Source organism: Amborella trichopoda, chromosome 4, assembly GCF_054954075.1.
Source record: "Amborella trichopoda isolate Santa Cruz 75 chromosome 4, AtrichopodaSantaCruz75HAP2 v2.0, whole genome shotgun sequence".
In the NCBI taxonomy this organism is placed as follows: Eukaryota; Viridiplantae; Streptophyta; class Magnoliopsida; order Amborellales; family Amborellaceae; genus Amborella; species Amborella trichopoda.
In genome coordinates this window covers 53,289,843-53,314,145 of record NC_142339.1, presented here as the reverse complement: position 1 = coordinate 53,314,145, position 24,303 = coordinate 53,289,843, and the positions used below count along the sequence as shown (strand labels likewise).

At 36.7% G+C, this 24,303-nt stretch overlaps 1 protein-coding gene, 1 long non-coding RNA gene and 1 other non-coding gene across 4 annotated transcripts; 1 reads left to right on the top strand and 2 right to left on the bottom strand.

Annotated features, from left to right (window-relative positions):
* Positions 1-834: 834 nt before the first annotated feature.
* On the bottom strand, positions 835-1,703 carry LOC18422062 (21 kDa protein). Its single transcript, XR_016054791.1, has one exon. It is a non-coding gene; the product is annotated as a 21 kDa protein (transcript).
* Positions 1,704-19,266: 17,563 nt separating this feature from the next.
* LOC148782586 (uncharacterized) lies at positions 19,267-19,693 on the bottom strand. The gene is made up of 2 exons (XR_016054790.1): positions 19,642-19,693; positions 19,267-19,438 (listed from the first exon to the last, which is right to left on the bottom strand). It is a non-coding gene; the product is annotated as an uncharacterized LOC148782586 (long non-coding RNA).
* Positions 19,694-20,153: 460 nt separating this feature from the next.
* LOC18422332 (endoglucanase 8) lies at positions 20,154-23,982 on the top strand. Of its 2 annotated transcripts, XM_006826852.4 has the most exons (7): positions 20,154-20,707; positions 20,806-21,213; positions 21,294-21,386; positions 21,535-21,696; positions 21,793-21,904; positions 22,343-22,509; positions 23,114-23,982. In XM_006826852.4, the coding sequence occupies exons 1-7, from the start codon at positions 20,516-20,518 to the stop codon at positions 23,435-23,437; spliced, it is 1,458 nt and encodes a 485-aa protein (XP_006826915.1). In that variant the 5' UTR covers positions 20,154-20,515; the 3' UTR covers positions 23,438-23,982. The 2 variants fall into 2 exon arrangements, with proteins under 2 accessions (XP_006826915.1, XP_020522586.1); XM_020666927.2 differs by lacking the exon at positions 21,294-21,386.
* Positions 23,983-24,303: the final 321 nt, after the last annotated feature.

The following is a 24,303-nucleotide window of genomic DNA, read 5'->3' as shown; positions in this document are numbered from 1 at the left end:
TGGTTAATTTTTTCATGTACTAAAACAAGCACCAAAACAATGACCATTTTTTTTTTTTTGAAAATGTGCTAATGTCAAATAAACTAAGAGCAATAAGGCTGATAAATGTATATATAGTAATGGCATTAATTTTAGACATGCCATTGTATGTTAAATTTGTGGATGTTATGTAGATATTTGGCCCTAAAATGAAAATATTGAAAATGGTTTCCTTGCATCGAGTTTTGAAATGAGGGATTTAGATGTGGGTAATGTGATACTTGGTATCAAGATGGTAATAGTTATTCTGTGTTATTTGGTATGAGGATAATGTGATACCCATGCGATGAAGGGAGTAAATAGTTATTCTGTGTTTCTCTGTTTCTCCTAACATCCTCTCCCTCCCGTCCTATGTTGACATGGTTCTCCTGGCTCCTCTCCCTCCTCTCCTATGTTGACATTGCTGGACCGGTGTACGATTGCGGAAAAAAAGCGCCACCGGTGGTCAGGGAGGTGCTCGTTGTAATTTTTGCAAAAAAAAAAAAAAAAATCCCATACATTAATTAAGGGGGAAATAATGTCCATACATAATTTTCTCATAAGTAAAACTTCCCCTTGCTCATAAGTAATTTTCTTATACATAATTTTCTCATAAGTAAAACATCGCTTTGATGTTTCAAAAATATGCAAGATCTTACAAAAGCATATCAAAATAAAACCAAAGAAAATCACTTGGTACAATAATATCACAATCACTCTTGGTGCTGGGGATTTCGAGAAACGACCATTGTTCCATTTGAATCCCACTAACCTCCTTGAATAAAAAAAAAATAGCGAATGCAGAAACAAACAATCTTTAGCCGTGAAAACATACCGTTCACAATCAAATTCAGCAATAGATCGTAATATTGACAGGTTCGAATCTCTAATTATGGCAATTAAGTTGTTGCAGCGGCTGCAACATAATGTCCCAGATTCAAATCCCAACTACTCTATCCAAAAAATATAGTAGTAATAACATATAAATGCAGAGACCTTCATGAGAGATCAGTGTTGCTCTCCTCCAACTGTAGCGGTGGAGAAATGGTTGACAAGAGAAAGAGCATTGCTCGTAAGCTGGGCGAGGTCCCCAATCTTTCCTGCAATAACATCCTTAACCTCGCCATCGAGCTCCTCAAATCCATCGGAGCATGCGTTTTCATCTGTGAGGGCGGCGCTAATCCACGTCTGCACGTTGCTCATCTGCCACTTGAAGCTCTCAGTCTTGATCCTCTGCAATTCTTTCATGGAGTCATTCATCTTGTCCTCTCCATCTTCCAGCGCTTCCACGCAGTCATTCAAGGCCATCTGCTCCTCTTCACTGACCTTTGCTGTCTTGATCAACTCCGCGACGAAGCCTGCAGTAGCTTTAGTGGCGGAGAGGCTCACCATCAAGGCGGCTCGTGCAAGTTTCTTGTGACTGTATGTCACGTACTCAACTTGACCAGAGAGGCTGGAGAGGCAGAGGTCAGGGTACAGGGTGGTCTCGCAAGCTGTTTTAATGAAGATGAGAGCAGAGTCGTTTGCGGTGGGGGGGGGAGCCGGGGCATCGCTGGCAATGGCCGAGTACACAAGAAGAGAGGAAAGAGACAGAGAGAGAAGGAAGAGGTGGGAGGCCATTGCAGGAAAACAAGAGCTTAGGAGAACTTTTTATTTAAGAGAGGTTTTGCAGGTCTTGTAGTTGCAGGCAATGGGAGAGGAAGAAGGGGTTGCTTTAAAAGGGAAGGGCAATGGGTGGTTACGCGGTTTATTTGGTCGTGTAGAGAGAGAGAGTCGGGGCTTTCTGTTAACGTCCTTCCTTTGCCCCTAGGCCCAAGTGTTCACGCCGGGTTCCACGCTCTCTCTCTCCCTCTCTTCCCCTTGCCAGACGGAATAACGACTGTGGGGGTGGCAATGGACCCAAACCCATTTGAGACCCGAGGGGTAGACCTGATTCGGGTCTGAATATGAGTTTTAAAAATTGAACTGGTCCGGCCTCACATCTTGGACCCAAACATTATTTGGGTCCGAGTCCATTAATACTTTTCAGGCCCTAATATATAAAATATATTTGAATATGAGTGGTTTGCATAAGGTTGTAATTTTAAACCATTTAAATTTTATCATAAATGTAATTTTGATATAAAATTTTTTAGAATAACGTGATAATTTGTTTTAATTTTTAATTATAAATTTTTAAATTTTAAAAATAATTCAAATTAACTAGATCTATAAACACATGAAAATGTTGAAAATAGACGATCTAGATAATGTGTTGTAAGATAAACTATTTCACGGACTGAAAATCTTTTTTTTCATATTCATACATCTCAATGTTGAGATGATCAATTAGAAAGTTTTTTCCAACATCCAAACAACTTTTTATGATGGATTTTTGAGGTGCACCAGTACTTTTACATTTTAAGGTTACCACCTTATGTAAAGTTTTCCCTTTAAATATATTTAAATACATAAATATTTTAATTTTTTAGTGGGGACCCATCAGGTCTGGCTGAGACCCTACCCGACCCTTTGCCACCCTAGGTCTAAGGGGAGGAAATTATTTGGAATCCACATTGGTTTAACTAATGTCTAAAACGTCCCCCTATTTCTAGGTCCATTGCTTTGACACAATGTTGGCAAGGTGGGGGGTCTTCGGATAATTGTTTTAGCCAAAAGATGTTATGGTCCTGCTTCCCTGTGGTAAAATCCCCTCTGGGATTAAATCGGACACTAAATTTTCAAAGATGCAACATTTTCAACTCATAAAATAATATTACTCGAAAAAATTTCTTAATTGCACCCTCTATGCTCTTAAAAAATAATAATATTTCAAAATTGAATAGAGACCGTCCAATAATGAGAGGTTAAGATTTAAGTGTTTGAAAACAACTCTACCAAACAAAATAGTGTTAGAAAACTCAAATCTAAAAAATTCTTTCTTTTTGAGTATAATCATCTAATGATTTTTATATAGTTCCCAAAATTTAAAAATCCTCTTCTACACCAGGGTAGTGTTTGTGCTTAATTTTTAATTATAAATTTATAATTTCAAGCACATATTATATGCTCTCAGGATGTTCTAAGTGGATGAGGACCTTGAACTTTCGCTTAACCCTTCTCAAGCCATGGTAAATGAGCTATTTGGAAGAATTTTTTGAAACCTAAATTTCTATATTCAGTTGAGAACAAATCAATGACCAATTTTTGAAAAAGAAAATCTCATGTTCAGATTTTCAAAACAAATGAATAATTATCGGACGGTTTATATTTTTGCATACTTTATGCCTGGATATTTCTTTTTTCATAGGTTTTGTATTTTAGTTTGGCCACGGTTCAATGTTACAACATCAAACTACGTTGTTTTTCTTTTTTAATCCAAGGGCACTCAATGCACAAGATATTGGACCCGATTTCTGGGTCAGTCCGTATTGGAAACGACTATCCTATATTTAGATTTCGCTCTTCTTTTTTTTCAATGCATCCCACATTGAACTACAAGTAAAATAAAAAGAAATTAAAAACTTAGGACAGTTTTTATTTCTAACACGAGATCGTTCTTTACTTCCACTTTTTTATATTTATAACATCAACATCCCTATTGTGGTAAGCCTTTTTGCTAATTATATGTTATACCTGTAACATCGACTTCCATATCATTGCAATATAAATTTAAAAAAAAAAGAACAAAGAAAGGAGATATAATAAGAGACTATCTGATGTTAGAGATATGGGAATACCCAGTGTTCGTAAAATCGAATCAGAATGGTTAACCGGACATGATCCTAGAGGCGGTTTAACCGGCCTAACCGGTAAACTGGCCGATTCAACCGCTCTAACCGGGCATGTCTCGGGGCAGTCAAAAAATTGTTGAAAAAAAATAAAAATATAAATATAAATTCTTTTTTACTAAAATATGAAAAGCATATAAAGAATGATTAAAACAAAGCACATTCAAATGAAGTTAAAAATTAATGAAAAAAATGTATTGTAACCCATTTTATATTTTTCAAGGGCTATTTTTAAAAAATTTTCAAAACGATGGGAAAATATAAAAGTGAGTAATGATGACCAAAATAATTTTTAATATTTACCATAATGTAAAGAATATTAAAAAATGCATTATAAATCAAATTCCTTATTTTTGAATACATAAATAAATATATATATATATATATATATTATTTTTATTTTTTTTATTTTTTAAATGCCGGTTGATCAACCTAACCAAAACCGGAACCAGCCACTGGGTGGTTAGCGGTTAGATCGGGCGATTTTACGAACAATGGGAATACCCGATTTTTTTAGAGCCAAGGGATTAAATGGAAGTGTGCCCCCACGGGAGCACAAAATCTTTCGCCGTTTTGAAATAGCAATTAGGTTCTCAATAAAGGGAAAATTTAATATAGGGCCAAGGCTCTAAAGAATCAAATTAGATCCTACCTTAAAAATTTTATTAGAAGAGGTTGTTTTGATGCTCAAATTCCTTCAAATTAATCATCTCGATATTGAGATGCATGAAATTAAGAGAAAATATTGCATCTTTTAACGCATTTTTGGACCGCCAATTTTTAAGTTATTCAAGTTTTCCTAGATCTACTCGATCTATATTATTTTTTAGGTTTTAAATTTTATAATTAAAGATGAAAAAGATTTCTAGTATTGAAACCATATTTCTCGCCACTATTTGAAGGTGGGCTCTAATTTGATTGTTTAGAGCCTCGGCTCTATACAAACTGCACGGGATTAAAACCAGCTTGTGGTTATTTCGTGGCGTGGATATTGATGATGAGGGATTGAAAGTACATTAGTGGGTTTTGTAGCAGTGCTATAAGAATCAAATCAATCCACAAGTTTTTCGAAACAATGAGTCAAATCCAATCAAAATCATTATGACTAATTAATCTAGTTAGACTAGATTTCAAAAATATATAAAAATAATAGTTCAAGAGCATAAAATATAGGAAAAAGTTTATATTGAGCCGAGGCTCTAAACAATCAAATTAGATCCCACCTCAAAAATTTCAGTAGAAGATGTTGTTCCGATGAGATGCATGGCCATGAGAAAAAAAAATGGATTTCAAGTTTTGGACATAGCGCATCTTGCAACGCATTTTTGGACCGTCAATTTTCAAGTTTTCATAGATCTGCTCGATCCAGACTATTTTTTAAGCTTTAAATTTTATAATTAAAGATGAAAATATCTTTTAAGACTATCACAAAGATTTCCAGTATTGCAACCACATTTCTCGACACTATTTGAAGGTGTGCTTTAGTTTAATTGTTTAGAGCCTCAACTCTATACAAACTGCTCCCTAAAATGTATATCCCCAACTTTATTTAGTCGACCTTATTAATCAAACACTTATCAAACTAGCCAATATTAGTTAAATATGTTCGGATATGGATATCTCGGGTTCATATTGATATACATTATTATGGTTGTATGGGTATATATCTCTTGATAAGATTAGGTATCTAGAAGATAAAAAGAGACAAGTCAAAGTTATTTAGTCGTCAAGTTAGTTTGGTGATGAGGCCCCCTACTATTTATTTCTATATCCAAGAATCATATCGTATTTATCTCTTTTAATTGTGTGATTGTCCTTTATATATAGATATACTTCTTGATGTAAACATTCATCCAAAATAGTGAAGATGTAGCTCGTTGGGCTTTAGATCCATGGACGTAAGAGTTTGGATGAACCACGTAAATGTTGTGTTTTTTATTCTTCTCTCTCCATTCTCCATTCAATGTCTCTGCATGTATACTCCCACGAATCATTCTTCATTCAATGTATATGCATGTATGCTCTCACGAATTCTAAGATGACATCAAAGCAAATCTGCATGCCTCTCCTTAATCGAAGGACAAGGTGAAGGGTCGACTTCTTTTTTATCAGCCAAGGTGTAGCTATCCTCGAGCTTCCATTCACTCGTTCCCCAATAGAAAGCCCACCCACTATCAATCACTTAATTCATAGCCCTAATTGTCTCTTCAATAGGGGTTTGAGAAGTAATCAAATGTTTTCGAGGACATCAAATTCGAAGAAGTAACTTCAGTGCCATTGTTATTGCTACCATACTTGCTTTGTGTCTTTAACGAGAAATATATGACGTCGAATAAGAGGAGTTTGGCTTCAAAGTATTGGAGGTGGGGGAGCACACGTATTTGGGGTTGAAATTTAGCAGAGAGTTTTACTTTCTGGCAATGGAGTTGGAGATTGGTTTTTGCCTCCGATGATTTTGGGTTTTGTTATTGATTGGATGTAACTCAAATTTAGGGTTCATATTTTGATAGAGATTGATTTATTTAGGGATAGATTTGGAGTTGGGTTTTCTCGTTATTGGCTTTTGGGTGTAAAAGGTGGGCTTTTGGGCAGAATTTGAAAGTGGGTTTTGCGTATCGATCAATTTTGCGATGGACTCGAGAGAAGTTAGTAGCTCTGGAATCCTTAAAATAATATTGGAGATGGTTTTGGTATAGAGATTGATTTAGTGCACGATTGCTTGGATCTGAACTTGCTAAAAATGACGGTGTTTCAAAGGTTTCGGATTTTCTTTTGATTTTTGTTGGCTCTTCCAAGTGCCTCATGTTTGATGATTGAATCTTTCGATCCTGGTTGATGAATAAGTTTTTCGTTGCTTGATCATATTTGATAATTGAGTTTTTCGTTACTCAATCCTATTGGATGATGGAGTTTTTTGTTACTTCATCCTGTGTGATGATCGAGTTTACACGATCTTGTCTGCTTCGAATACCTATGTTTAATGATTTTATATTCCGTTACTCAATCATGTTGGATGATGGAGTTTTTTATTGCTCCATCCTATGAGATGATCAAATTTCTTTCTGTTATTTGATCATGTTTATTGATCGAGTCTTTCGTTACTCGAACCTGAAAATTCTGAAAGCCTATTTGTCTGTTATTGATCGAATTTTTCATTACTCGATCCCAGATGTTCCGAAGTTCTGTTTGTTTGTTGTTGATCGAGTTTTTTGTTACTCGATCCCGAATGTTCCTGAGGCCGCCTATTTGTTCAAGAAATGTGCTTGTTGTTCTAGCAATCTAAGCATGGAGACCACTGCTTCTATCGGTCATGCCATGAACCTGAAGATCTGAAGATCCAACTCGTTCGTTTATGCAACTAATCGGAAGACCTAAATATCACTACTTGTTTTTGGCAAACTAGTATTGTTCAAACTCCAGCTGCTTTGTGTCAAAGCATCTTGAGTTTGAGGGGTTGTGTCAAAGCATCTTGAGTTTGAGGAGGTGTGTTAGAATATGGATATCTCTGGTTCAAATTGATATACATCATTATGGATTTATAGGTATATATCTCTTGATAAGATTAGTTATAGGTATATATCTCTTGATAAGATTAGTTATCTAGAAAATAAGAAGAGACAAGTCAAAGTACTTGGTCATCAAGTAAGTTTGGTGATAAGGCCTCCTACTATTTACCTCTATCTCTAAGAATCATATCATATTTATCTCTTGTAATTGTGTGATTATCTTCTATATATAGAGTTACTTCTTGATACAAACATTCATCCAAAATAGTGAAGATGTAACCTGTTGAGCTTTGGATCCATAGATGTAAGGGTTTGGCCTGAACCTGAACCGCGTAAATGTTGTGTTCTCTCTTCGTCTCTCTCCATTCTCCATTCAATGCTTGTGTATGTATGCTCCCATGAACCATTCTTCATTTAATGTCTGTGCATTTATGCTAGGGATGGACATGAGTGGGTAGTGTATAGGGCCAAGCTTTTGTAGGCAGCTCTTAAAAGTTTACAAGTACTCAAACACTTGGAACTTGATTTTATAATGCCCTTAACCAAATTACAACAACACATTACCTTTTATAAACACTTAACAGAGCATTACATAAACTACAAAAATGATATTATAAGACCTCACTTTAGTACCCAACATAATTCCACCCAAATAACCACTTGGAGATTGGAAAAACTTATGGCAGTCTCAACCACATATAAATATAAAATTTTCTCTTGAATACATTGAACACTTGGCTTACAAATACAAATCAGTCCAATCTACATATTAGAACTCAAATAAATGTGTGCATATAAGGCTTAGATCATGAAAAACACGAATAATAAGCTTATGATGCCGGGTTTATAGCTAAGGACTTAGTTACACTCCATAAGATGCCTACTATCGATAGCACAAGATCCTTGATCCAAATTAATTTTAAACTTGGGAATAATTAACGAGGAATCTTAGTACAACAATGGTGTTCAACTTAATGAAGATTATTCATTAAGGGGCTGATGCAAAAATGTGTGGGAGAGATGGTGCGTGTGAGAAACTTAGAGCATGAGATTGGTAATAAACATGTGAGACAAGTTCATATGAATGGGAGGTAAAACTTTGACATGGTAAGGGCTTATCAAAATACCACTTTTTTCAGTAGAAACTCGAAAAACCTTGCTAATCTAACTTTAAAAATTCAGTAAGAAATTATGGAAAAGACTCATGGAAACCAGACCAAATATTGGGCAATTAGACTAGATATGCAAGAGATGAAATCTAGCACTAACCAAGGACTGAACTCAGGCAGCAGAACCCAATTACCTCAGTGATTCGCAAGAAAAATTAGCCAAGAGGGTTGCATGATGAATGGCATGGAAACTCCCTTTGGTTAACGCTGGTGAAGCACACTAGAGTAAATGCTCCATAGGGCCTACATGAAAGTTTTCTCTCTCTAAGCTCTCAAAAGGAAGGGGTTGTGCCTCTCTCTCTCAAAGTGTGGCATAATTAGGGCTCTCTTGATTCAAAAACTCATTAGGGTTGGTGGGTTTAGATAGAATTTTGAAGAGGTTTGAGGTTTATATAAGGAACCCTCCTTAAAAATAGAAGTAAGGTGGACCTCTAAATTTCGCTTAGAGATATAGTTCATATGTCAAAAACTTTGTGATGGTTTAAAAATTTATTTTTATCTTTAGTTATGAAATTTAAAATTTAAAAAATAGTATAGATTAAACCAATCTATAAACAGTTGAAAATAGACGATTCAAATAACTTGTTATAAAAGGCACTATTTTTAAGACTTAAAAATTTTTTTTTCTTCATATTTATACATATCAAGATCAATTTGAGGGTTTTACAAATTCAGAGCACTCTCTTTCATAGGATTTTTGAGGTGTACTTTTATTTCAATAATATGAGGTTGACACCTTATATTATATTGTGCAAAAGATTCTATATGATTACTTTTGCACCATTGATGGAAATTATCAATAGAGTGAGAGAAATAGCTATAATCCTAGGCACCTAGCCATTCATGATACATTTATTTATCATGATGTGTGAATAAGATTATTCCATCATTATATTTTCATTTCCTTAATTTAGCTCCTTTCAATTTTATGAAATTCAAATAAATCACTATGATGATGCATATTTCCATGTGCCCTTAGAATTAAAACTAAAATATTAACTAGATGATCCTCACATGTACCCATGTGTGCACTGTGTAACTTATCACCGTGTGCCTAATTACTCTTTATTAACACACCATCCATGCAAACCAAGCACATCCAAAGCTACGCACCACCCAATAAATGATGTCACCGACACATCATCAACGTGGGTTGACGTAAGTTCTACATGGAGCCACATGTGCAATATGGGTGGGGCCTATGGGTCACTTCGGCCGGCCCCACATGTGTGAAGCATGGGATTGTCCTTGTTTAGAATTACTCAAAATAAATGTTCTAAAACTTATTTTATGCAAATACTCTCTTGTTTACGACGCAAATGGGGATGATTTCGAGAAGAGATTCCACAACTACAAACTGATTTTTAAAACGTATGATAGAGAGTGGGGAAAATTCGAATTCTGATCTGAGAGCCAGATCAACTAAAAAAAAATGAATAGATATGCTTTCAGATCAGTGGCAGAGCCAGCCTAGATCAAAAAATACGAAATATTGAATAAAATATGAATAAAATACTAGATCTAACAAAATAAGTGAAAAAATAAAAGAAAAGATGATGAGAAATCCAAAAGCACGAAATATTGAATGAAATAAGAATAAAATCCTAGATCTAATAAAATAATTGAAAAATAAAAGAAAAGGTGATAAGAAATCCAAAAGCACAAAATATTGAATGAAATAAGAATAAAATCCTAGATCGAACAAAATAATTGAAAAATAAAGGAAAAGATGATGAGAAAAATACATGGCCGGCCCAGTTGGGCTGGATAACCCAAGGCTTCGAGGCCTCACCCATATCAGAACCGTGGCGGCTATGTTTACACCGGGGATCCTCTTTGTCTCTCTTCAATGTTAACCAAGTATTGGCTTAGGTGAATAGTTATCTTGGACCTGGTCTAAACTTAAGGTTGCAGGTTTAATGACTAGGGTTTGGCTAGAACTTGTCTAAATCTAGGATCTCTCACGGTTTTCTATCTGGTCTCTCCAAGGCTCAGGTTTCTACAGGTCTAGGGTTTCCAGCTCGCTCTTAACTTAAGATTATTTTTATAGACTGAAATGGAGACCATGGACTATGGTATTCTATAGTTAAGGGATTTTATAGAATAGTATGGTCATAAGGGTTGTCTAAGGTTAGAAAAATCATGAAATTTGCCAGTTTTTAAAAATGGGGTGTCTACATCTTTTAAATTCTCAAAAACATAATAATTCATTTTTAAGTTTATTTTATCATTTAAAGTGAGTTGGAAACTTATAACAAAAATTTAGAGGGAAATAAAGGTACTAAAGGAAATAAACCTTGAATGGGCACTCTACTCAACTAGTACCGGATCGCTAAGTTATTTTCTCAAATTAACCCTACGAGGCCCATGAACTAATATGTCTAGTAGCAGTTCATGCTTGGCTTTTTAAAGTTAACCCAATAGATGGTCGGGCTCCAAAAATAAAGTGGATTGTAGGTACGCCCCCACGAATATGCACTCTTATGGATATGGGGGTTTTCTCTCTAACACGTGCACTCTTTCCAATGGACATACTTTGAAAAAGTGACTTCCCATTTACAACTGTATATGTAAATGTTGTAAGATGGCTTGAAGTCGGTATCTAGCTTGTGTCCTCTCAAAGCCCAGTTTTTTTTTTTTCTTTTAGATCTTTCTTTTTTCTTTTAGGTAAGTCAATGGGGATTTGGGCCCCAAACCGTTTTTCATTAATAAATAAGAATGGTACAAAAGGATAAAAAGTTTATGGTACAGTTATTTCATGAGAAGTCTTTGCCATATCAGAAGAAATTAGAGGAGAAATAAAATCAGGTGGCTGGGTATGCCAAATCGTGGCCTCAGATAAACTTGTAGCACTTTTAGCCAAGTGATTGGCCACCAAGTTGGCCTCTCGGTACACATGCTTAATACTCCAGGGGCAGCTGTCCAGGTGGTAAAGGCAGCTTGTTGTCATAATATGGATATTCCAAGGGGGGGGTTATGGTGGCTGTGAAGGGAATGTACTAGAATCTACGAATCACTCTCAATTAGCAGTGGAAAGTAATGCAGCTCAATAGTTAGCTGAATGCCCCTTTCAAGGGCTGGAAATTCAGCAACATTGCCGGATGTGTGCCCTAGTAGAATAGCAAAAGCAACACAAAATCCTCCCACATGATCACGACGTACTCTAATACAACCCCTGACTTGGAATAAACCCACAAGCCATATGGTTTGATGCCCCTTACACACTTAATCCTCATGATCTGGGGTCTGATCAATTCCATATCCCAGTTTGCAAAATCTACCCACAATTGGTAGACCCTAGGGTTAGTGGGGTCTCATTACAAATAAATAACTCAAATGCATTTAAAATGGCGTATTTTATAAGGGGAAAAGTTTATATAGAGCCTAGGCTCTAAACAATCGGATTAGAAACTACATAAAAAATTTCACTAGAAGAGGTTATTTTGATGCCCAAATATCTTCAAATTGATCATCTTGACATCAAGATCATGGACTTGAGAAAAAAAAATCAATTTCAAATTTTGCAAATAGTGCAACTTGTAATGCATTTTTGGACCGTCAATTTTTAAGTTATTCAAGTTTTCATAGATGTGTTTGATCTACACTATTTTTTAAACTTTAAATTTTATAATTAAAGATGAAAATATATTTTAAGGCTAATCAAATATTTTCAATATTGAAACCGCATTTCTTAATACCATTTGAAAGTAGGTTTCAATTTGATTGTTGAGAGCCACGGTTTTATACAAACCGCACCCTTTTACAAGCTTCCAAAAAAAAAACCACTTCACTTTTTAATAAGTTGAGCATTAAATGCTCATTTAATGGGGTGGGATAACTTCCCCCTTCATTCCTCACCCTGGGGAAAGTTGCAAACCGCCTATCTTGTTAGTCTCTGACTTTCCCAGTGGCGAGGAATGACAGGGAATGGTGTGTAGAAATTTGAGCAACTTTCACATAAAAAAACAGGTGAATGCTACCCAAACATTGCAAAGCTGAGAAAATCATGAATTTTTTCGCCTTTTTACCGTTATCAAATATGCCCTTACTATAAGAAACGATGCCTCCTTGGCAAAAGCCATGAGTTTGGGACACTGTCGTGACAATGAACTATAACACAGACGATTGATAAGGGAGAATGGCCAAATCTCGACTAGATGGGCTCAAAAGGTCCCCAAAATGGGCCAAAGTTTAATCCAAGAGGTGATCAAGACACCCTCCAAAAATTGTAGCATTATGATGTCAGAGGCCTGTGATATGGGGTGCTAAAATTGGAGGTCAGTTGCAGTACACTATTCACGCCAAAAAATTGGCCGATTTACACAGTGATAATCCAGCAACCAGCGCACGATGAAGCCAAAATTTGGTAGGATGATGGATTGAACCATAAAAAAGTTATGTTCAAAATTCCAAGTCAATTCAATACCATTTGACATTATTTTCAAAGAGATTCTCGAAGGGACACACTATTCATGACACTCTAGTGCACATGAACGCACCTCTGTTATTCTCTAAGGGTAGCATGGTGCATGTTGAAGGGCAATCAGTAACCCACTTTCAAACAAAGAAATATCAAATTATCAATTCAGCAACTCTAAATAATTCAATGAAGAATGAGACATCCCAAAAAAAAAGAAGACACCATATAACCATTACAGCCCATGCAAATCACCATCCAAAAGAAGGAAAAAATCTTAACCAACGAAGTCAACAATGAAGTTCAAATAAATCACCAGGCAAAAAGAATTTAGAGCACAACTATTCCAAATCTTGATTGTTCCCAAACTATAACATATAATATAATGTAATTGCATCTTCCATCCCAAACTTTGTTTAAAAATCATAAGTATTATATGGTGCTTTTGAGAGTAACTACTGTGCTCCACAATATGTTCTCCTTCGAAACCAATTTACTCAAAATCGAATCAAAACGGATAACCGGACATGGTGTCGGAAATTGTTCGAACCGGAACCGAACTAACCGGCAGATTTTAAAAAAAAAAAAAAAAAGGGCCAAAAACCCCCAAAAAAAAAAAAAAAAAAAAAAATAGAAAAATAGAAAAACTTAGATTTATTAACTACATTTATCTTACAAAAAAAAAATTAAACAACTTTTTATATAAGTTAGTATATGAATACTATGGAGATATGCAATTTTGTCTCTACTCCTGACATTCAATATTTCAAAAAATAAAGAAAATTATGCAAACCGATTTAATCCCATTTATAAGTTTCTGCAACAATTGTTAGGTTATGGAAATAGCAATAATCCAGGCTACCATTGGCCATCCAGAAAAGGAAATAAAAGTTTAATGAAATCTACCATTAAATTACCTTTGGAACTCATGGTCTATATGATCTCCATTTAGGCTTTGGGTGAGCTTTACACTAAGCAATTGAAATATGAAGCAATCAAATCTGTAGATCTCAAATATAGGAAATATTGTGCATGTCAAAAGTAATCCATGCTACTCATTCTCACTTCAAATTCATCCTGAAACTTTTGACATTATTACTAAAAATAGGTGCAACAATAAAAAGGATATTAGGAGAGTATATGATGTGGAAATCTAGAAATTAAAAAAACCCTACTATTGAATGATTATCTACAAATCCCATCTTCAAATGTTTTTTTTTTAAGGTAATTCGGTGGGGATGACAAGCTCCTACCTGTTTTTTGAAATCTTTAGTGGTTTTCAAATGCATTAAGTGAAAATGGAAGCCTAGACCTTAGTTGGGGCACGAATGGTGCTACCACCACAGCCCCAACCCCGTTTTCATATCCAAATGTTTTACCTACACCTTTTTCACAATAAAGCGCAGCAAAAGGCTTCAAAGTAAGTGATCTACAGAAATGGGTAACTTTGATCATCAAGCTCCTTGCACATCGATAAGAAGAGTCGCGACAATTAATAAAGGCTACAATATCCTACCATGCAAAAAATCATGTTTACCAGATACAATGATAATAAAATTGATGAGGTTCTGGTTTGACAGGCATGATGTAAACGAGAAAGTAGAGACTGCAAGGAGAATAACCAGGAAGAGAACATATAAAGAATACAATGGCACAAGTAAATACTGTGTGACAATTATAAGTTGCAACATAAACCAGATGCACTATACCTATAATATACAAATAATATATTTTCGACTAAATGACTGAAGTAAAAAGAAGATCACAAATATCCCTATTTCCTAGGGAGTAAACACGCATCAAATATTTATAGATGCAAATCTCAAATAATTTGTGTTCATTCATTCAAAACCCAAATTTGTATATCAAATCGAAACAATCATGTCAGTCACAGGCAAACACACAATTTGTGTGTGATCGGATTAGTTTATTGCATCACACCATCAAAATTCTAGGTATAAGAGAGAAAAACCTTCCACTAGCTTCTCTTAGTTGTACACTTAGTCCTTTATGCATAGAAAACAATCCAGCTGATTTCTTTCTAAATTAGTTACCTTTTAATTTTTAATCAATAATGACTATAAGTCCTCAACATTTCCATTAGGAGAACTTCAATAACTGAACATAGTCATCAATAATGCCCATTAGCCCCCAACATTTTCATTAGGAGAACTTCAATAACTAAACATAGTCTTCTCCTAGTCAACCCAAAATCTTAAGGGAGAGAGAACTTCAAATCAATGTTCACAAAATCGAACCGGAATGGTTAACCGGATATGAGGCCCGAAGCGGTTTAAACGGCCTAACCGGTAAACCAGCAGATTCAACCGTTTTAACCGGGCAAGTCCCACGTGGTCAAAAATTATTGAAAAAAATAAAAAAGATGCAAAAAAATTCTGTTAAAATATGAAAAACATATAAGGAATGATTAAAACAAAACACATTCAAATAAAGTTGAAAATTAATAAAAAAAAAATGGATTTTAAAGAATCGATTCGTGCCTAGGGGTAATTTCAAAAAAATTTAAAAAAGATGGAAAAATATAAAAATGAGTATTAATGACCAAAATAATTTTTAATATTTACCATAATGTAAAAAATATTAAGAAATATATTACAAACCAAATTTTTTATTTTTGGGATTTTATATACATATATATTTTTTTAAATATCGTCCAATCACCAAAACCACCCAGAACCGAAACCGCCAAGGGACCGGTTTCGAACTAACCGGGTGGTTACCCATTAGATCGCCCGGTTTTTCTAACATTGGTTCAAATAGTAATCTCTTGGTCCTCACACCTGAAGATCAAGATGGAGAGGAGAGCTGCAGTCTCATTCAGACAAGAACAACCACTCCAAGACAAAGAGAAAGAGGGGAAAGAGTTGTAATCTCAAAATAGAAAACAAACTATTGAAATCCGAATATCTTTCTCTATCACTTAACCCAACAATTCTCAAAACAAAGTGGAAAATATCTAATTTAATTCTCGAATTACAAAGACACTAGTAACTTACACACCCAACTAACTACATAGTCCTCGAGGGAAAAAAGGAAAACATATACAACGCGGAGAATTATGCTGCCATAGAAAATTATGCTGCAATGTCTTTGTCATTTTCTTTTGAGAATTGTAATGGAACTTCAAAAAGGAAAATAGAATGCAAATACCACATAATGTACATAAATAACCATATTCAGTTAGCACCTAAATAGTTGCCTTTACTATATCATTACAATACAATGAAGATAAACTAAATAAAAGCTAATTGGGAATCATATCACTAATATAATAGGAACTCAAAATTGACACCTTTGTATCACTATCATCTGAAATGGCCATCTAAACTCGATGAAGATTTTTTTTTTTATATATAATGTCAATGAAGAAATATTTATGTTCGTATATTAAATATCCATTGGTAGATAAGAGTGAGGACCTTAAACTTTCTCTTAACCGTCATAAGCCCGGATAAAAGAGGTGGGTTGCATTAAGTAGCAACTAGCATAAAACTTTTGTCACATCTCGATGATGATTGAGTATCCATTAGAATTTGCCAAAACAAAACTATAGACTAAATCAATAAAGAGATTGAATAAGAAGCAACAACATGATAAAAAGGTACTCAAGAAATATGGAAATATTCATCCTAATCATGAAGTTGGGATGGAGCCTTACAATTGGTTTGTTACATGAGGCATCAGATTTTTACTTTTTCTTTTCTTTTCTTTTTTTTTAAAAAGTCTAGGTCTTAAATGGTCAAACCCTCATCATATCCCTATCTCAATGGGGAACCATCAGTATATTCCTAACCATATGATTTAAGTTGATCACAACAAACTCTAGATTGCAAAAGAAAAAGGAAAAATCAGTTGTTTTGGCTCCAAACCTAATCTAGGATCCCTAGGAAATACCTTACTAATTTTCCAATTGATCATTCTAGAAAAGACACGCAACAAAGGACAAGATGAATAGAGCGTATTTACTGTAAAGATTCACACACGAAAGCTAGATCGGGCCTACAAATTGCAATATCTGATTTGCAAAGAAAATAAATGATGGCCAAATTTAAATCATCACCACAAATAAAACTAAGATTATCTAAATTTAAAACTGACACTGAAAAGATCTAAACAAAGTCATAAGATCACAATACAAAACTAACCGTACTCAATTAAACTTACTCCGAGTGAAAATAATTCTAAACACCTTAACACGACGGAAGACAAAAAGATATTAATTAAAATCGAAAATTATGGACACAATAGTTTCATGCTTCATATCACTCTTCGACTTGACGAATGATGGAACCAAATGATATTATCTTGATAATGACATTAGATGTGCAAGCAATCCTCTGTATCAAACCATCATGTTGAAGTCACGGAAGCAAATCACGTGATATTAAGAAAAATTACTTAATTAAACATGAGTTATTCTGTAGTACACAAGAATAGTAAATTTAGAATTTTTCTACTCCAATATCTTTTACCACAAAATGGCCTTACATTTTCAGCGATATTTGACCATGTTCATGTATTTCAAAAAGATTTTTTTTATTTTTTTTAAATTTCTCTAAAACTCAATTTTAAAATTGAAAAGTTTCAACTTTTAAAATGATGATCGGATTTCCAAAACAATTCAAATATACCTCTCTCAATTTTATAATAATCTATTGATAATGTTATTTTTATATTTATAAAAATATGTTATCATCAAAAGTTGTGAAGTGGGAAATCCTGTGATATATCCTAAGGTAACTCATTAAATAGAACTACGTCTTCTTCTGTGAATGACATATGATTGTAGGGGTAAAATTGTTATAAAGGAAAAAGTTTATATAAGGCAAGGCTCTAAACGATCAAATTTCGGCACACCTCAAAATTTTACTAGAAGAAGTTATTTTATTACCAAAAAATCCTCAAGTTAATCATCTTGACCTCAACACATATGGATGTGAGAAAAAATACACTTCGAGTCTAAAAGATAGTGCATCTTGTAATACATTTTTTAGACCGTCAATTTTCAAGATTTTCAAGTGTTCATAAAACTGCATAATCTACACTATTTTTGAAGTTTTAAATTTTGTAATTCGAGATGAAAATAAACTTTCAGATCATCACAAAGATTTTGAGTACTAAAATATCTTTCAACAACATTTGAAGGTACGCCTTACTTTGATTATTAGATAAATGAAATAAAATTTAACAATGTTATTAACAAACAGACATATTAAGTATATAAATGCAATCACCCCCTCTATAGGAAACTGATTTGTACATGAGTGCAAACGCCCAATGATTGGTCTCGTGTTATGTTATGGGCTTATGGCCTTGTATTATTTTATTTTATTTTATTTTTTTTTTAATTTCTTTTTTAGGTCGGATTTATATGAAAATTTTAGAGTTTACCAAATTTCAATATAGCACATCCAAATAAAATATTTTGAAACCTGAAAGACGACTATACTACACACAAAAAAGGCATGGGTAGTTTGATCAGAGTCATGCCCGACCAACGTGCATAGTAGCTAGTTGCGGACTTGGACAAGGTCATATGGCCTACACGTCAGACCCGTTTCTCCTAAGCCACATGCCCGCAGGCCAGTGGTGTATGTGGTGCATAAGTGGTCAAGGGCTTAGGTCAAAGAAACCCTCTTTAGTGCATCAACGGGCGCATGTGCTACTTTGGTTAGAAATAACCTTCACAATCCAGTTTTTTATATGCATGATTATATACGTAAGGGGTGAATACCTCTCTCGTTTAACCATGAAATGGGTAAGGGTGTGATGCATTAAGTGTACGGTGTGCGTATAGATGGGGTTTAACCATGCAATGGGTCAGGGTGTGATGCATTAAGTGTACGGTGTGCGTATAGATGGATTGACGGCTAAAAACCTTTGGTATAAGACTTTGGGTATGAAGAGACATGGGTTAGTTACATGTGTAATGGGCGAGTCACGCACCAAGATGGACAAGTGTGGATTGCTATGGTTAGGTTATGTAATTGCCCAATTACCGTTAGTCATTTGAGAGTGGTAGTGCATATGTGAATGAATCATTGGACCTGCAGACCCGCTGTAACATTTCATGTTGATACATTGCTAGTCATGACCCTAAATTGGTGCTGTGCTTTATGAATTTACCCCCCGAACGTTGCATACTACAACAACAGGCGTGAGAGCAATGACCGGAGAATAATATGTTGACAGGCACCATCACGGCCGCATCGTCCGTTTGAAAGGTCACGGCGGAAAAGTGCCCAGGCCAAGCATGCAACTCATGTAACTTACCTTCAAACTAAACTATCACCGTCACAACAATTGATTCACGGGTTATAACAGTTGTGGTTTATTACACATGAGTTGGAGGGGCAATCCCGTCATTTTCAAGAATTCAAGGGCAACGTCCGCACCTCTTCTCTACGACTTAGATAATGACATCTGGCATTAAACGGCCACGGCCGTACTCAGTCACGTGAGCAAACCGCCCCCCGGAAATACGTCACGTTAAAGCAACGGGAAGCATGAGAGAGTCAAATGAATGAATGAGAGAGCCTGAAATAGTAGTGGATGGTCAGATCAAAAGTTACAGAGCGAGAAACAAACGAATAAAGGAAAGCAGAGAGGAAAAAAAAGGGAAAAAATGCCAAAACAGTAGCGACAGACCGGGTAAAAACTAAAAAAATCTCAGGGAAAGAGAAAAATAAAAAAGGGAAAAGCAGCAACAATTGATTCCTGAAACAAGAGTCAAAAGAGACCGGTGAAACCGTCTAAGCAGCAAAGAAAGAAAGAAAACCAGATAAATAATTTAGAGGGACAACGGTAAAGGGATGGAGCAGGAAATTTATAGCAGTGAAAGACGAAACTAGGACAGGTTAGGAGAAAGAAAATTGAGGCAAAGGAGCGTGGTAACCAGGAAAAAAAAACGAAACCGTCGCCGTCTAATTCTAACGGCCATAATTGAGAAGTCGGACCCCAAACCGGAACTTTACACGGGGCAACTCCCCATTCGCAAGTTTCTTAGAATCCAAAGCTGAAGAGATTTTAGGAGACCAATGCCCCATTCTTTTACATTAATGATACTCATAACCCCATGAATATGCGCCACAAGTTGATGGTTTACGGTCGTCATAACATACAAAGTTGGGCCCTAAATAGAATGAATCAAACGGATGGGATTTTTTGCACCTGTAATGTCATATACATCAAAGAGCGATGAGATTTTAGTCATTTTACGTGTATAAGTACCAAGTAGCTCGTCTGACTCTGAGGCTTGTAGCATTTGGCTCAGAGTGTACTGGAGGGGAAGAGGAAGAGGACGAGAGAGAAGCAAAGATCTCTTCCTCCAGTACCTCTAGACAAGAGAGAGAAAGAGGAGGGCCGGAGACTCAGATCCCTTAACGTAGAGAGAGAAACACTGGCCAGACTGAACCCTGTTTACAGTGGCTCTGTCAAAGAGTGAGAAAGAGGAGATTGAGACGTACGAGCCCTGTTTAGGGTGACTTTGTCAAGCGCAAAAGGAGAGAGGAAATTCAGAAGTAAGAAGTCTTCTTACAATAGCTCTGGGGTATAGAAAGAGAGAGGAGTGAACTCAGAAGCCAGAACTCACGTTAGAGAAAGAAAGTTTTGGGAATGGCGCTTCGCCTTCTTCTCCTCTGTTTTCTGGCAATTTCGTTGGCCACAAGCGAAGCCTCACACGATTATGGAGACGCCCTCAAAAAATGTATAACGTTCTTTGAAGGCCAACGCTCAGGAAAACTTCCCTCTAACCAGCGTTTAACCTGGCGGCGCGACTCCGCCCTAAAAGACGGCTCCGCCGCTCATGTAAGTCTTCTCCTTTCTCTCTCTAACCGAAATTCCGTAACCGGCATTTTCTTCTCTCCCTTCCCTGTATCTCTAACCATCACTTCCGCCATTTTCAGGTGGACTTAACAGGCGGCTACTATGACGCCGGCGACAATGTGAAGTTTGGCTTTCCGATGGCTTTCACGGCAACATTACTGTCCTGGAGTGTTATCGATTTCGGCAAATCAATGGGCTCGGAGCTGGAACACGCACTCTCAGCGGTCCGTTGGGCCACGGACTATCTCCTGAAGGCCTCGGCAACGCCAGGAGTCTTGTACGTTCAGGTAGGGGATGCATTTTCCGATCACAACTGTTGGGAACGGCCCGAAGACATGGACACTCTGCGCACGGTCTATAAGGTGGACAAGGACCACCCAGGGTCTGACGTAGCAGGCGAGACAGCCGCTGCCCTCGCCGCCGCCTCTATCGTTTTCCGGGAGCGCGACCCCGCCTACGCTCGCCTGCTTCTCGACCGAGCGATGAGTGTAGGCACACTTTCTCTCTCCTCAATTCAATTTCTCTCTCTAGGATGCTTTCCTCCAATTTTTAATTTCTCTTTGAGAAGGTGTTCGAGTTTGCGGACAAACACCGGGGGGCTTACAGCAAGAGCCTCAATTCAGCCGTTTGCCCTTTCTACTGCGATTTCAACGGTTACCAGGTGAATACACCACGATATCCGACCGTTGATAAAAAAAAAAAGAAAAGAGCCCTTTGCCCTTTTGGCACAGTGGTGTCCTATGTGGCATCTCTCTCTCACACGTCATTGGCTTTCTCTCTCATCCCACACGTACTTTTCATGTGAGCAGGACGAATTGTTGTGGGCAGCGGCATGGCTCCACAAGGCCTCGAAGCAGCGGGCTTACAGAGAATACATAAAGACGAACGAGAAGGTCTTGGGTGCGGACGACACCATCAACGAGTTCGGTTGGGATAACAAGCACGCCGGTATCAACGTCCTCATTTCCAAGGTAAAAAAATGCCCACTACTACTACTACTAATTGTTGAGGCCATTTTAGTCCCTTTTAAAAATCTCTCTCTCTACATTTTTTTTTTTCATGTACAGGAAGTTATGATAGGGAAGGCATACTATTTGGAGTCTTTCAAGTTGAACGCGGACACTTTTATTTGTTCTTTGTTGCCGGGCTCATCTCATCGTCAGATTGATTATTCACCTGGTTTGTGTTATTCTTTGGTTAAAATACTTTCATTTTATTCTTGGGTTAAAATACTTTAATTGTTTTGTTCTTTGGTTAAAATACTTTAATTGTGTTGTTCTATGGTTAAAATACTTTAATTTTGTAACCGTGTTTTTTTTTGGTGGGAACGGGGGGTAGAGCGAGAGCTAAAAGAGCGGCGCCATTTATTTCATTAAATTATACGCTTTATTGTACTCTCATGCGACCCTTTTATTCATTAAATATACGCTTTATTGTACTCTCATGCGACCCTTTTATTCATTAAATATACGCTTTATTGTACTCTCATGCGACCCTTTTATTCATTAAATATACGCTTTATTGCTCGTACAATCGAAGATACTACTTTGGTTTAGTTATTGATTCCGCTATTGAATTGTATTTTTTTAGGTGTTATAACGGTTTGTTATTATGCAGGAGGGTTGATTTTTAAGACGGGCGGAAGCAATATGCAACATGTAACGGCGCTTTCGTTTCTGTTGCTTGCGTACTCCAATTATATGAGCCATTCCAACCAGCACGTGCCTTGTGGTGGGGATGTAACAGCTACCCCCGCTCGACTCAAGCAAATTGCCAAGCGCCAGGTGAGCGTTTTAGCCCATTAAACTCTTTTTGTGAAGGCACGTATTATGATAACCAACCTACTTCTTTTAAAATATATTTAAACCCGACCTTTTTTAAGATCTCCTTGGGGCCACAACGGGGCCAGCCTCACCCCACCTCTGATTTAAAAAATGCCGGGTCGGTACGAAATCATTTGGTCCGATTTGAAAACCGGTCGACCGGTTCTTATTCTATATATATATATATATAAAAATGTTCGAGTTTAAGAGGAAACCTCGGTTCTGGGCACAATAAAGATTCTCTACACACAACCATTTAGATTAGCTTTTGGCCAATTCACCAATTTTTTGTTTTTTTTACGTATTTTTTTGGGTGATTCATTGCTTTTTCCACATAAAAAAGTGAAAATTTAGACCGCCAATTCATCAATCTAGTTTTTATGATGTCTGATTTGGATTACCTATCCATTTTAGTGATTATGCCAACAAAGCCCTGGTCCTACCCTGCCCTAATCGTTGTAGGGCTGGCCCGCCATAGACTAGGCTAAAGAGGATGTGGATGTGGATGTGGACCATAGAAAATTAACAAGCAAATTCTTTGATTCGTGTGTGTTTGAATAAACAGGTGGACTACATACTGGGGGATAATCCGATGCGTATGTCGTACATGGTGGGATACGGCGAGCGTTTTCCACGGCGTATACACCACAGGGCCAGCTCGCTTCCCTCCCTCACCTCGCACCCGGCTCGTATTGGCTGCAAGGCCGGCACCCGCTACTACCTCGCGCCGGGACCCAACCCCAACTTGCTGGTGGGCGCGGTGGTTGGTGGGCCCAACCGCACCGACTCGTTCCCGGACTCGAGGCAGATCTTTCAATTGTCCGAACCCACCACCTATATTAACGCGCCCCTAGTTGGCCTCCTCGCCTACTTTTGGGCCCACCCCTGATCGCATCCTTCGACGCTTTGACTTTCGCTCTCTCTCACTCGTTATTCTCTCTTTTTTATCGATCTCCCTCTCCTCTTTCTGCTCTCTTCCATTACTTTTGGACGTAAGTCTTTTGACACAACAACGCATCTCTTCTCTCTCCCCTTTTTCTCTCTCTACATTTCTCTTTCCCTCCCTCGTTCTCTCTCTATGTATAATTGTATATGTGAGTGTTTTAAAACCCAGTGATTGTTCTCTTACTCTCCCAAACTTGCCGAATCTGTCTCTGCAATATGTTATCTCTAAACTATACTACAGTTTCACTCTCTTGTGCTTCTGCTTTTCCCCTCTTTTCTACATGATATTCTCTCTCTCTATTTTGCCTGAGCTTTTTTTCTTTTTTTTTTTTTTTTTTTTGGCCTTTTCCCTTTGTGACCTTTAGAATTTTTTTTCTTTTACTCAAAAGCCCAGCTTGTAATTATTAGGGCTAGGTTTGTCGGGGTTTCTTCTCTTTTTGTATTTTAGGGCAAATTGTGGAATAAATTCTCCATTTTGTTTGGGGGTGAGTAGCTTTGGTTCGGTCTTCCATACAGGTTTGCATTTATATGTCTTGGGCAGGGTGCGCATGGGACATGGGAAATTGATTATCATTTATCACCGAAATGCCCCTTGCGTCTACAGTGAAGCTAGTCAGAGTAGAGAGGAGGTACCATTGGAGAAAAGCAATCGGAGTGTGTGGTCTTCTTCCTCTCGAAATAGAATAACTTTTTGATTAAAGTGCTAAAAGGAAACGAGAATTGCGCATTGTTTGTCTTATACCCATACTTTTTCTTGCATAAAAATTAAAATCGTTGAAATTAAGATAAAAGGTCCATTCAAAGTTTGAG